Source organism: Hemiscyllium ocellatum, chromosome 39, assembly GCF_020745735.1.
Source record: "Hemiscyllium ocellatum isolate sHemOce1 chromosome 39, sHemOce1.pat.X.cur, whole genome shotgun sequence".
Classification (NCBI taxonomy): domain Eukaryota; kingdom Metazoa; phylum Chordata; class Chondrichthyes; order Orectolobiformes; family Hemiscylliidae; genus Hemiscyllium; species Hemiscyllium ocellatum.
In genome coordinates this window covers 1,935,588-1,950,143 of record NC_083439.1, presented here as the reverse complement: position 1 = coordinate 1,950,143, position 14,556 = coordinate 1,935,588, and the positions used below count along the sequence as shown (strand labels likewise).

Sequence of the window (14,556 nt, the reverse complement as noted above, 5' to 3'; positions counted from 1 at the left end):
TATAGCAAGGAGACCAGAATTGAATGCAGTACTCCAAAAGTGGCATAACCAATGTCCTGTACAGCTGCAACATGACCTCCCAACTCCTATACTCAATGCTCTGACTTCCTTCACTATCCTATCTACCTGCGACTCTATTTTCAAGGAACCGTGAACCTGCACTCCAAGGTCTCTTTGTTCATCAACACTCCCCAGCACCTTCCTTTTAAGTGTCTAAGTCCTGCTCTGATTTGCTTTTCCAATTTGCACCTTGCATTTATCTCAACTCAATTTGTCACTGCTCAGCCCATTTGATCAAGATCTTCGTTGTCCACTATACCTCCAATTTTGGTGTCGTCTGCAGACTTACTTGCTATACCTCCTATGTTCATATCTAAGTCATTTATATAAAAGACAAAAAAGCAGTGAACCCAGCACCGATCTTGTGGTACACCACTAGTCACAGGCCTCCAGTCTGAAAAACAACTGCCTTTCTTCTACTTTTGAGCCAGATCTGTATCCAACTGGCTAGTTCTCCCTGTATCCCATGAAATCTAACCTTGCTAACCAATCTCCTATGAGGAACCTTGCCGAACGCCTTACTGAAGTCCAATATAGACCACATCAACCTCATCAATCTTCTTTGTTACTTCTTCAAAAAAACTCAATCAAGCTTGAAAATCCATCTTCATGACCTGTCCTACCTGTCCAGCTTCCTTCCTACCTATCCGCTCCAATCTCCTCTCCAATCTATCACCATTAACCCCACCTCCAGCTACTTATCGCACTCTCAGTTACCTCCCCCCCCCCCCCCCCCCCCCCCCCCCCAACCCCCGATTCTGCCTGACTGGCTGTGCTTTTCCAGCACCACAGTCTTTGACTTTCCTTTCACCCTAACAGGAATATCCTGTCTCTGCACTCTTGTTATCTCATTTTTGAAGGCTTCCCATTTTCCAGCTGTCCCTTTACCTGCGGGTGATATAATTCACCAAAGCACCTCTCGGTTTTCACCATTTATGTTAATTCAACTGATGCAGTCAGGTTTGGTAGTTCCGTTCAGCTGGTCTGTGATGGTGTGCCAGAAAATCATTGCTTAAATAAAAATGTCTTAAAACTCAAGAAAAAGTGAGAAAGAACTTTGGAACTAATCATTTCTTTAAAAGTACATTGTTTTAAAAGCATGAGGGTGGCACATAATCTTTAAGTTGAAAAGATATCTGTTCTGTATGAAATTCTAAATCATAGCAATGCAGGAACAGATAATAACAGCTTCTTGAGCCAATCAGAAGAATAGAGAAGTGGGAAAGAATTATTAAAGGATTGTTTTAAGTAATTAATAATGGTTTTCACATCAATAAAGATGTTGTTTATTTAATGGTGTAGTGAAGTTGTAATGAGGAAGACTGCATGAATTTTCTGTTGGGACAGGGAAGGGAAATTACTTGTATCGATAGAATTAGCTTCAGCCATCCGCATTGAATAATTTTCTTTTATACCGCAAAGGATATTATTACAAGCAAATAAAATGCCTTAAAGAAAATTTTGCATTCAGCAGAGTGGGCAAGGGTACAAACTCCATGGATCCATAAAGAATGTTGAGGTGCAACTGAAAAAGATTTTGTGTTTGAGAATAAAGGTCTAACTTGAGTGTTGGCAGAATTACCTTGTCATTGTTGGCCCTTGGTATTGGTGAGATATTTTCATATGGCTTTGAATGCTGGAACTTTGCAGAATCCACAAATTCTAATTAAAGTCATAATATCTGAAAAAAAAATTGTAAACTAGAGGTATCAAGTATAATGTGGAAAATCATTTTGAATTGAACTTGTAAAAACTTTGCTACTACAGCTGCTGGGTTTTGTTACTCCCTTGCATTTATAAATGTATTCCAAATTGTACATGGGTTAAAAAGATACAATTGTACCTCTTAATTTCTTTTGTTAGATTGAAGAAAGTTTTTTGAGTAGATTTACTGGACATGGCAGATCAATCTAATCCTATCCTTAGATGAGTGTTGACATTTTTGACTATATGATATAATTAATGCTTGCATATTCGGCAAAATATTTTAGCAAGGAAACATTAGTTTTCACTTCTTTTTATTTCTGCTTATAAAATACAGAGTTCTAACATGAAGATGTACTTGCAGGAACAAAGTAATTTTGTTTTGTAGATTTCTAAAGTTGGGACTTGGTTTCTTTCAGTCATGTTATGAGAATGTTAAAAAAATGTTGAGACCCTTGGCAATTATTTAACTTTAGCTGAGCAAGTGATACACTTTTTCATCAGTTAACGGAAAGCAAGTAGAATTTTAAGAGAAAGTGTGTGACGTTATTGTGACTTTTTTCTATGCAGATGATATTTCCATTCCATTGGCCATGTCCATACATTCCTCTCTGCCCATTGGCTTTGGCAGATGTTCTTAGTGCCCCTTGCCCTTTCATCGTAGGAGTTGACTCTCGCTACTTTGACCTGTATGATCCGCCAAGTGATGTAAGCTGTGTGGACCTGGACACTAACACCATCTTTCAGTAAGATTTTAATTGCAATTACAATTAGAGTATAAAGTATATTTATGAATAACAATTGTGTTTGGAGGAAAAAAATTTTCATCAAAGGAATTCCATGTTGCGAACAGGAACGTCTCACCATAAGATGGACATTTTGAGCAATAACTAGACGACATGTAGTATAGAAATTAGGGAGACGAGATCTTATGTGATCTTCTCCTGAGGCTGGAAATTATGCCCAGGTTTTGCAGCCATAATTTTTCTTATTATCAGTTTCTCGGTTAAGATTTATCATGAAAATACCTATACAAGATTTAATGTCTCCCTATATCCTTCCCTCAGGTGGTATTGTAAAACCTCTGCATTTGTAACTTTGGCTGTCTGCAGCTATTTTCTAATCAACCTTTTCATAGATATTGTGATACACCTCTGGAACAGGTGGGACTTGAATCTAAGCTACCAGTTCAAGGTGGGGACACTATCATGGTGCCCCAAGAGTCCTTACACAGACATTTGGAATTCTAGTGTAACACCTGTGCATTGTATGTCTAACATTATTGTTATTACTTCCGCAAATCATTTTGACTAGACTGGTGAGCTGTTCTTTGTTCTAGCCATTAAATTACTTTATAAACAAGTAACTTCATCATGCTGGCAGTGGTCTGTGTCAGGGTAGTGAAGGGCAGTTCCATATTAATGCATGAAATGAGCTACAATGCCTGTCAATGTTATTCCATGGCTCAAAACACTCCAGCTAGCCACTGATTCATCAATGTGTATACTGAATTATAACATTCTTGTTTGCTAAACTGACTTTCAGTTAAACAGGGTACTTGCAGCTGATAGTGAAAGTAATGTTGCAATTGAAAATTCTGAATTCATTTGCTGTGTTTGAGCTCAAGAATTGTATTTAAAGTAAAGTTGTTGTTTCAGAACGGATGATAGAAAAAACCTGACGTGGAAACTGCTTCCTAAGAAAGCTTGTAAAAATCTGATCAACTCTTTGAGCAGCATTTATGAGCAGTTAGCAGAGAGTAAGTATGTTTTGAGCTATCAAATATTGTAATTTGTTTATGATTTCAGAAAGTTCCTTTCTGATCTGTTCCTGTTAGTGTGAAAGGCATATGGCTGGTAGGGATAGGGAATGCTGGATGATTGGAGAAATTGAGGCTGTGGTCAAGAAAAGAAAGAGGAATATGTCAGGAATGGACAGCTGGAATTGAGTGAATCCCTAGAGGAGGATAATGGCAGTAAGAGTACAGTATACTTATGGGGGAAATCAGGAGGGCCAAAAGGAAACGTGATGTAAAACTTACAGACAGGTTAAGGAGAATCCTACAAATACATCAGAGATACTCGGGAGAGAATAGGGCTTCTTAAAGATCACAAGGTTATCTATGTGTGGAACCACAGGAGATGGGTCTGACACTAAACAAGTATTTCGCATCAGTATTTATGATGGAGAAGGATATGGAAGCTGGAGAACTTGGGGAAATAAATAGTGATGTCTTGAAAAGTGTCCATATTACAGAAGAGATGATGCTCGATGTCATAAAATGCATAAAGATGGATAAATCCCCAGGACCTGATAAGGTGTGGAAAGCTAGGGAAGAGATTACTGGGACCCTTGCTGAGATATTTGTGTCATTAGTAGCTACAAGTAAGATGCCGGAAAGCTGGAGGTTAGTTCATGTGATGGATGTTGTGAAACTTGAAAGGGTTCAGAGAAGATTTACAAGCATCTTGCCAGGGCTGGAGGATTTGAGATATAAGGAGAAGTTGAATAGGCTGTGGCTGTTTTCACTGGAGTGCTGGAGGCTGAGGGGTGACCTTCTAGAGGTTTATAAAATCATGAGGGGCAGGACTAGAGGGCTAGAGTTCAGGACTAGGTTCAGGGTAACGGGAAAATTTAAAAGGGACCTAAGGGGCAACTTTTCGCGCAAAAAGGGTGAGGCGTGTATGGAATGAGCTGCCAGAATGAAGATGGTGGAGGCTGGTACAATTACAACATTTAAAAGGCATCTGGATGTGTATATGAATCCGAAGGGTTTAGAGGGATATGGGCCAAGTGCTGGCATATGAGTCTAGATTAATTTAGGACATCTGGTTGGCATGGATGAGTTGGACTGAAGGATCTGTTTACATCTGAGTCTATAAAGGTGTTAAGGAAAAGCCAGGGACCAGTGAGCCTGACATCAGTGGTGGGTAGGTTGTTGGAGGGGATTCTGAGGGGCAGTATTTACATGCATTTGGAAAAGCACAGGCTGATTAGAGACAGTCAACATGGTTTTGTACATGGGAAATTGTGTCTCACTAACTTGATTGAGTTTTTTGAAGAAGTGACAAAGAAGATTAATGAGGGCAGAGTGGTAGACGTCCATATGGACTTCAGCAAGACATTCGACAAGATTCCGCATGATAGATTGATACAGGAAAAATGTTTTTAAACTCAATGGTTCAGAAAAGATGTACAAGGATACTGCTGAGATTGGAAAGTTTGAGCTATAAAGAGAGGCTGAATAGACTAGGGTTTTTTTTTCCTGGAGCGTCAGAGGTTGGGGGATGACCTTGTGGAGGTTTTTAGTAAACCATGAAGAGCATGGATGGGGTGAATAGTCAAGGTCTTTTCCCCAGGGTAGAGAAGTCCAAAGCTAGAGGGCTTAGATTTAAGGTGAGAGGGGCAAGATTGAAAAGGGACCTGAGGGGCAACGCTCTCATGCAGAGGTTGGTGTGTGTACAGAATGAATATATGGAACATGCTGCCAGAGGAAGTAATGGAGGCTGGCACAATTCCAATATTTAAAAGGCATCTGGATGGGTATATGAATAGGAGCGGTTTAGAGGGATGTGGGCCAAACGCTGGCATGTCGGACTGGATCAGTTTAGAATGTTTGGTTGGCATGGACAAGAAGTGTCTGATCCATGCTGTATAACTTTCTGATCAGAGTTTCCATTTCTGTTCAAATCACTGCACCAGTATAAAAATTAATGTGTTTGATAGAGACCAAAAGTTGCAAAATGACTTGAATGTATTGTACATAAAATTGTTTCAGTTCACTGCAAAATTCCTCTGATAGCTTTGATAAAGGGAAGTGGGAGACCACACTGAACTGTGTTCCCAATTTATTTTCCTGGTTTGTGCTCAGCTGGTGTCAGCTGGTGTAATATATGGTGCCTCACAATTACTTTCTTTCCTGCAGCAAGGAGGGCAAGGATCAAATGTTCAGAGAAACGTGCTGTGAAACTTGAGCATATAATTGTCCAATCAGTTAAGTGTTTAAAAAAAGGGGCTGTGATTCCCTCACTCTGCTGATTGTATTTCCTTCCACTTTATTCATATTCTGTAGAAGTTAAACACACAAACGTATGACAAACCCATAACAAGATCAGATTTAATGCCATCCACAGCAAAGAAACTTTCCAACACAACGTTACCTATGCTTGAAAATGAAAAACGGCCACTTGGAAAAAAGACAAGCCTTCTCTGTGCCTACCAGGAGTTAGGCCCTGTAATCAAGAGAGGAATTTAAGCTTTTCTTGCAGAAATAACTTGAAAAATAATTTTAAATTAAAGCTGAACCAGTCATTCACTACAGTGCATTTGAGAATGTGCATTTTGTAGTAATCGTTTAAAATTAAAATGAAACTTATTCCCTTGCAGTGCATCAAAGACCCAGAGAAGAAGCTTTAATGGAGTTATCAATGAATGATCATGATTTCAACTTTGGTAAGAGGATGCAAGTACTGGAGATAGAAATACAAGAAGCTTTCCTCCGATTCATGGCTTCAGTACTGAAGGGTTACAGAACTTATCTTCGACCCATCACAGAGGCTCCCTCTGAAAAAGCCACAGATGCAAGCTCACTGTTTGACCTTCAAGGTGATTACAAAAGTTTGAAAATAGTTAGAAAATAATATTTGTCAATTCAACATAGCAATCATAAAGTTTCATGGCTCCTTTGTAAAATATTTGACACAATATTGCCAGCCTTATAGATTACTTAAACTCAAACACACCAGTTACCTGTGTTTTCGAAACATAGCACAATTTAAACCATAATATCAAATTAGTGAATACATTCCAATTTATATTTAAAAGTTTTTCCCTTTTGGTGAATTTAGTATTAATATCCAAATCACATATTGTGACATAAAAGCTGTGATAAAAACAAAATGCTTTAATTTTGTCACTTGCGTTTAGCAATTGGCCTTGAACTTTTGGAAAATCTTTCCCAAGGAATTTAAGCCAAACTCTGTTAATTTGTTTTGCAATCCTCTTTTTCTGGGAAATTCAAAAGTCATTAATTAATCAAAGGGGGAGTCTCTGTCTTAAAAGTCCTTTACCAATGTTTTGGAGATCAGATCGAGAGGAATTTTTTAAAAGATTGCTGATTTCATGCTAACCTTTATAGGTTTCCTGAAGAGTCGGGACCGTCCTCACCAGAAGTTTTACTCATTAATGACTAAAACACAGATGTTTATTCGATTCATTGAGGAATGTTCCTTTGTGAGTGACAAGGATGCAAGTCTGGCTTTCTTTGATGATTGTGTGGACAAAGTAAGTCTAATATTAACCTGTCGATTTTCCAGTTGTTTTCTTTGAGATAGAAAAGCTGTTTAAATACTTGAAAGTTATGTTTCAGTCAGTTTATAAATGATCTAAGTTGTATGGACAATGAGACGAAACTGGTTCTTTATGGGCTGGATTCTGAAAGTAAAAGTGCTTGGAGACTCCTGCATCCATTTTAATTTTTAATAAAACAAAAATTGCTGGAAATACTCAGCATGTCATGCAGCATCTGTGGAGGAAAAACAAGAGTTCGTGTTTCATGTGGAGATGACCTTTCACCAGGACTAAGAAAAGGTAGAAGTATCAATTTTAAATAAAAGGGTGGTTAAGGGCAGGAGGGATGAAAGGGAATTTCTTTGATACAGTGGAGGGCAGGAGAGACTATTAATACAATTCAAGTTTCATCAAGAAATTTATCAATGAATTTTGGATTAAAAGCTAATCTCTGTTGGTATGAAACTAACAGCTTTTGTTGTTAAAGTAATTTACAATTATGCTTTAAAGAAGAAAATCTACTGTTTTTACTTGGTCTGGTCTACATATGACATCAGACCCTGAACATTGTTTTTGACTGAAATGGCCAAGAGGTCACTCCATTCGAGGAGAATTAGGGATGCGCAACAAATGCTTGTCTTGCCATTGATGTCAGCATCCCATGAAAGATTTTTTTTAGAAGCCTGTGAACTGAACATAGGTGCTCTGCAAAATAGTTACATGGTTTTTGTTTGGCCTCCTTATTGTATTCACATAAAAATGAATATAGAAACAAGGAGGAGATGAAGCCACATGGCCCTTTGAACCTGCTACACGTTCTGTAAGATCCTTGCTGATCTGATTACTGCACATTCCCACTAACCCTGATAACCTTTCACCCCCTTGCTTCTCAGGACTGAGGGGAAAGCGCATTGTGAACAGTGAATACATTATGGTTGTTTCATTTGGAAGGGGTAATGAGGACCTTGAATGATGAATAGGAAGAAGTTAAAGATGTTACCTTTCCATGCGAGTGCAGAGGATATGTCATAGTGGTGAATGAAGTATAAGCCAGGGTGTCCTAGAACATCGAACATTACAGCACAGTACAGACCCTTTGGCCCTCAATGTTGCGCCACCCTGTGAAACCAATCTGAAGCCCATCTAACCTACACTATTCTATTCTCTTCCATATGCCTATCCAATGACCATTTAAAGCCCATATAGTTGGCGATTCTAAAACTGTTGCAGGCAGTGTGTTCCATGCCCCTTCTACTCTCTGAGTAAAGAAACTATCGCTGACAATTGTCCAATATCCATTACCCCTCAATTTAAAGCTATGCCCCCTCGTGCTAGCCATCACCATCCGAGGAAATAGGCTGTCAATGTCCACCCGATCTAACCCTCTGATCGTCTTGTATGTCTCTACTAAGTCACCTTTCAGCCTTCTTCTCTCTAACGAAAACAGCCTCAAGTCCCTCAGCCTTTCCTCTTAAGACCTTCCCTCCATACCAGGCAACATCCTAGTAAATCTCCTCTGCACCCTTTCCAAAGCTTTCACAACCTTCCTATAATGCGGTGACTAGAACTGTACACAATACCCCAAATGCAGCTGCACCAGAGTTTTGTGCAGCTGCAGCATGACTTCATGTTTCCAAAACTCGATCGCTCTACTAATAAAAGCTAACACACCGTATGCCTTCTTAACAGCCCTATCAACCTGGGTGGCAACTTTGGGAGATCTATGTACATGGGCACAGAGATCTCTCTGTTCATCTACACTACCAAGAATATTATCATAGCCCAGTGCTCTGCATTCCTGATACTCCTTCCAAAGTGAACCTCTCAATTTTCTGCATTAAATTCCATTTGCCATCTCTCAGCTCAGCTCTGCAGCTTATCTATGACCCTCCGTAACCTACAACATCCTTCGGCAGTATCCACAACTGTACCGATCTTAGTGTTGTCTGCAAATTTACTAACCCATCCTTCTACGTCCTCATCCAGGTCATTTATTAAAATGACAAACAGCAGTGGACCCAAAACCGATCCTTGCGGTACACCACTAGTAGCTGAACTCCAGGATGAACATTCCCCATCACCCACCACCCTCTGTCTTCTTTCAGCTAGCCAATCTTTGATCCAAACTGCTAAATCACCCTCAATCCTGTGACTCTGTATTTTGTGCAGTAGCCTACCATGGAGAACCTTATTAAACGCCTTACTGAAATCCAGATACACCACATCAACCTCTCTACCCTCATCCACCTGTTTGGCCACCTTCTCAAAGAGCTCAATAAGGTTTGTGAGGCACGACCCACCCTTCACAAAACCGTGTTGACTATCTCTGATCAATTTACTCCTATCGAGATGGTTGTAAATCCTTTTCCAGCACTTTATCCACAACCGAAGTAAGGCTCTCTGGTCTATAATTACCAGGTTTGTCTCTACTCCCCTTCTTGAATAAGGGCACAACATTTGCTATCCTCCAGTCTTCAAGTACTATTCCTGTCGACAGTGACGACATAAAGATCAGGGCAAAAGGCTCAGCAATCTCCTCCCTGGCTTCCCAGAGAATCCTGAGATAAATCTCATGTGGCCCAGTGGTTTTATCTATTTTCACACTTTTCAGAATTTCTAATACCTTCTCCTTGTGAACCTCAATCCCATCTAGTCTAGTAGTCTGTTTCTCAGTATTCTTCTCGACAACATTGTCTTTTTCTAGATTGAATACTGATGAAAAATATTCATTTAGTGCTTCCCTTATCTCTTCTGACTCCATGCACAATTTCCCACTATTGCCCTTGATTGGCCCTAATCTTGCTATAGTCATTCTTTTATTCATTATATATCTATAAAAAGCTTTAGAACATAGACTATAGAACAATACAGCACAGAACATGCCTTCAGCCCTTGATGTTGCGCCAACCTGTGAATTATGCTCAGTTCATCCCCCTACACTATCCCATCATAATCCATGTGTTTATCCAAGGATTGTTTAAATCTCCCTAATGTGGCTGAGTTGACTACCTTGACAGGTAGGGCATTCCACGCCCTTACCACTATCTGAGTAAAGAACCTGCCTCTGACATCTGTCTTAAATCTATCACCCCTCAATGTATAGTTACGCCCCCTCGTACAAGCTGACGTCATCATCCTAGGAGAAAGACTATCACTGTCTGCCCTATCTAATCCTCTGATCGTCTTGTATGTCTCTGTCAAATCCCCTCTTAGCCTTCTTCTTTCCAATGAGAACAGACCTAAGTCTCTCAACCTTTCCACATAAGACCTTCCCTCCAGACCAGGCAATATCCTGGTAAATCTGCTCTGTACCTTTTCCAATGCTTTTGCATCCTTCCCAAAATATGGCGATCAGAACTGTACGCAATATTCCAGATGTGGCCACACTTATGTTTTGTACAGTTGCAGCATGATATTGCGGCTCCAGAACTCAATCCCTTTACCAATGAAACCTAACACACCTTATGCCTTAACAGCACTCTCAGCCTAGGTGGCAACTTTCAGGGATCAATGTACATGGACTCCAAGATCCCTCTGTACATCCACACTACCAAGAATCTTGCCATTGACTCTGTACTCTGCCTTCCTGTTATTCTTCCCAAAGTGCATCACCTCACATTTAGCTGCATTGAACTCCATTTGCTACCTCTCAGCCCAATTCTGCTTATTATCCAAGTCCCCCTGCAATCTGTAACATTGTTCCAAACTGTCCACTACTCCACCGACTTTAGTGTCATCTGCAAATATAGTAATCCATCCACGTATGCCTGCGTCTAAGTCATTTATAAAAATGACAAACGGCAGTGGTCCCAAAACGGATCCTTGTGGCACACCACTAGTAACCGGACTCCAGGCTGAATATTTTCCATCAACCACCACTCGCTGCCTTCTATCAGAAAGCCAGTTTTTAATCCAAACTGCTAAAACACCCTCAATTCCATGCCTCTGCATTTTCTCCAACAGCCCTACCATGTGGAACCTTATCGAAGGCTTTACGGAAGTCCATGTATACCACGTCAAATGTCCTACCCTCATCTACATGCTTGGTCACCTTCTCAAAAAACTCAATGGGGTTTGTGAGACACGACATGCCCTTGACGAAACCATGTTGACTATCTGAAATCAAATTGTTGCTTGCTAGATGATTATAAATCTTATCTCTTATAATCCTTTCCAGTACCTTTCATAAAAGTAAAAAATGAGGTCTGCAGATGCTGGAGATCACAGCTGCAAATGTGTTGCTGGTCAAAGCACAGCAGGTTAGGCAGCATCTCAGGATGAAGGGCTTATGCTCGAAACGTCGAATTCTCTATTCCTGAGATGCTGCCTAACCTGCTGTGCTTTGACCAGCAACACATTTGCAGCAGTACCTTTCATACAACAGAAGTAAGGCTCACTGGTCTGTAATTACCTGGATCATCTCTACTGTCCTTCTTGAACAGGGCACAACATTTGCAATCCTCCAGTCCTCTGGTACTAAACATGTAGACAATGATGACTCAAACATCAAAGCCAAAGGCTCCGCTATCTCCTCCCTAGCTTCCAAGAGAATCCTCTGATAAATCCCATCCGGCCCAGGGGGCTTGTCTACTTCCACTCCTCGAATTGATAACACCTGTTTGTGACTAACCTCAGTCCTTTCTAGTCTAATATCTCGTACCTCATTCTTCTCCTCTACAATATTCTCCTTTTCCTGAGTGAAAACCGATAAGAAATATTCGTTTAGCACCTCTCCAATCTCCACAGGTCCACACTCAACTTCCCACTTCTGTCTTTGACTGGCCCTATTTCTAATCTAGTCATCCTTTTATTCCCCACATACCTATAGAAAGCTTTAGGGTTCTCCTTTATTCTATTTGCTAAAGACTGCTCATGTCCTCTCTTTGCTCTTCTTAACTCTCTCTAAATCCTTCCTATCTGATCTGTAACTCTCCATCGCCTCATCTGAACCCATCTTGTCTTATCAACACATAAGTCTCCTTCTCCCACTTAACAAGAGATGCAATTTCTGTAGTAAACCACGGTTTCCTTACCTTATCACTGCCGCCCTGCCTGACAGGGACATACCTATCAAGGACACACAATATCTGTTCCTTTAACCAGCTTCACATTTCCATTGTCTGCATCCCCTGCATTTTGCTGCCCCATTCTATGCATCCTAATTCTTGCCTAATCGCATTATAATTGCCCTTGCCCCATCGATAACTCTTGACCTGTGGCATGTACCTATCCCTTTGCATCACTAAACTAAACGTAACTAAATTATGGTCACTCTCTCCAAAGTGCTCACCTACAAATAAACCAAATACCTGGCCTGGTTCATTACCAAGCACCAGATCCAGTGTGGCCTCCCCTTTTGTCGGCCCTTCGATATATTGTGTCAGGAAACCCTCTTGTGTGCATTGCACAAAAACTGATCCATCTGACGTACTAGAGTTATAGCATTTCCAGTCAATGTTAGGGAAGTTAAAGTCCCCCACAACGACCACCCTGTTCCTTTCACTCCTACCCAGTATAATTTTGCCAATCTTCTCTTCCACCTCCCTGGATCTCTGCAGAGGCCTATTTAAAAAAAAACTCTTTAGAGTTTTCCATGATCCTTTCCCCCAACAACTTCTCATGTGCCCTCCTTGCTCCCCTTAGTTCTCTCTTTCCGTCTTTCCTGGCTACTTTGTAACTCTCAATCACTCTAACTGATCCATCACATCTCATCCTAACATAAGCTGCCTTCTTCCTCTTGACAAGAGATTCAATTTCCTTAGTAAACAACAGATCCTGTGCTCAACAACTTCCTCCCAGCCTTATGAAGGACTCGCTGTAACTGTTTCTTGAATAAGTTCCACATTTATATTGTGCCCATCACCTGCAGTTTCCTTCTCCATCTTATGCAACCTAAATCTTGCCTAATCGCATCGTAATTTCCCCCAGCTGTAGCTCCTGCCCTCTGGTGTATACCTATCCCTTTCCATCCCTAAAGTAAACATAACTGAATTGTGGTCACTATCACCGAAGTGCACACTTACCTCCAAATCTAACACCTGGCCGGATTTACTCCCCAGTACCAAATCTAATGTGGCCTCCCAGCTTGCTGGCCTGTCTGCATACTGTGTCAGGAAAGCCTCTGCACAATGGACAAAAACTGACCCATCTAAAGTGCTTGAACTGTAGTATTTCCAGTCAATATTTGGGAAGTTGAAGTCCCTCATAACAACTACCCATCACTCTCACTCTTATCGAGAATCATCTTTGCTATTCTTTCCTCTATATCTCTGGAACTATTTGGACGCCTATAGAAAACTCCCAACAGGGTGGCCTCTCCTTTCCTGCTTCTATTCTTAGCCCATACTACCTCAGTTGTTGAGTCCTGTAATGTCCTTTCTGCAGCCGTAATACTGTCTTCGACTAACAGTGACACATCCCTTCCTCTTTTACCATCTTCTCTGTTCTTACTGAAACATCTAAACCCTGGAACCTGCAACAGCCATTCCTGTCCCTGCTTCTGACCCATGCTGCACCTTCACCCACCTTATTCCAGATGTTTCTGGCATTGAAATAGACACACTTCAAATCAACTTATTGCTTGCCAGTGCCCCTTTGTGACCCTGAAACGTTATTTCGGGACCTCCTGTATACTTGAACTACAATTTAGGTTCCCATCCCCCTGCTGAATTAGTTTAAACCCACCTGAAGAGTACTAGCAAATTTCCCCTTCAGGATATTGGTACCTGTCCCCGGTTCAGTTGAAGACCATCCTGTTTGACCACCTACCCAGAAAGAGCACCAATTAACCAGGAATCTCAAACCCTCCCACCTGCACCATCTCAGTTGCCACGTGTTCAACTCTCTCTCTCACTCTCACTCACTCTCTCTCTCTCTCTCATTCACTCTCTCTCACTCACTCTCTCTCACACTCACTCTCACTCACTCACTCACTCACTCACTCATTCACTCTCACTCACTCACTCTCTGTCACTCACTCACTCTCTCTCACTCACTCACTCTCTCACTCTCTCTCACTCTCTCTCACTCTCACTCTCTCCCTCACTCACCCTCACTCACTCACCCATCCTCACTCACTCACTCACTCTCTCTCCCCTCACTCTCCCTCCCTCACTCTCTCTCCCTCACTCTCTCTCCCTCACTCTCTCTCCCTCACTCTCTCTCCCTCACTCTCTCTCCCACTCTCACTCACTCTCTCTCTCTCTCTCTCTCTCACTCTCTCTGTCTCACTCTCTCTGTCTCACTCTCTCTGTCTCACTCTCTCTGTCTCACTCTCTCTCCCTCACTCTCTCTCCCTCACTCTCTCTCCCTCACTCTCTCTCCCTCACTCTCACTCTCACTCACTCTCTCACTCACTCTCTCTCTCTCTCTCGCTCTGTCTCACTCTCTCTCCCACTCTCTCTGTCTCACTCACTCACTCTCCCTCTCTCTCTGTCTCACTCACTCTCCCTCACTCACTCTCCCTCACTCACTCTCCCTCACTCTCTCTCTCACTCTCTCTCT

At 41.4% G+C, this 14,556-nt stretch overlaps 1 protein-coding gene across 3 annotated transcripts in view; it reads left to right on the top strand.

The window, feature by feature from the left end:
- The window catches only part of dennd4a (DENN/MADD domain containing 4A), a 154,029-nt gene that overhangs the window by 65,563 nt on the left and 73,910 nt on the right, over window positions 1–14,556 (top strand). For all 3 annotated transcript variants that reach the window (XM_060853248.1, XM_060853247.1, XM_060853249.1), the window contains exons 10-13: window positions 2,335–2,510; window positions 3,423–3,523; window positions 6,151–6,369; window positions 6,902–7,047. In XM_060853248.1, coding sequence (XP_060709231.1) covers window positions 2,335–2,510; window positions 3,423–3,523; window positions 6,151–6,369; window positions 6,902–7,047 — 642 coding nt within the window. The remainder of the gene's footprint in view (window positions 1–2,334; window positions 2,511–3,422; window positions 3,524–6,150; window positions 6,370–6,901; window positions 7,048–14,556) is intronic.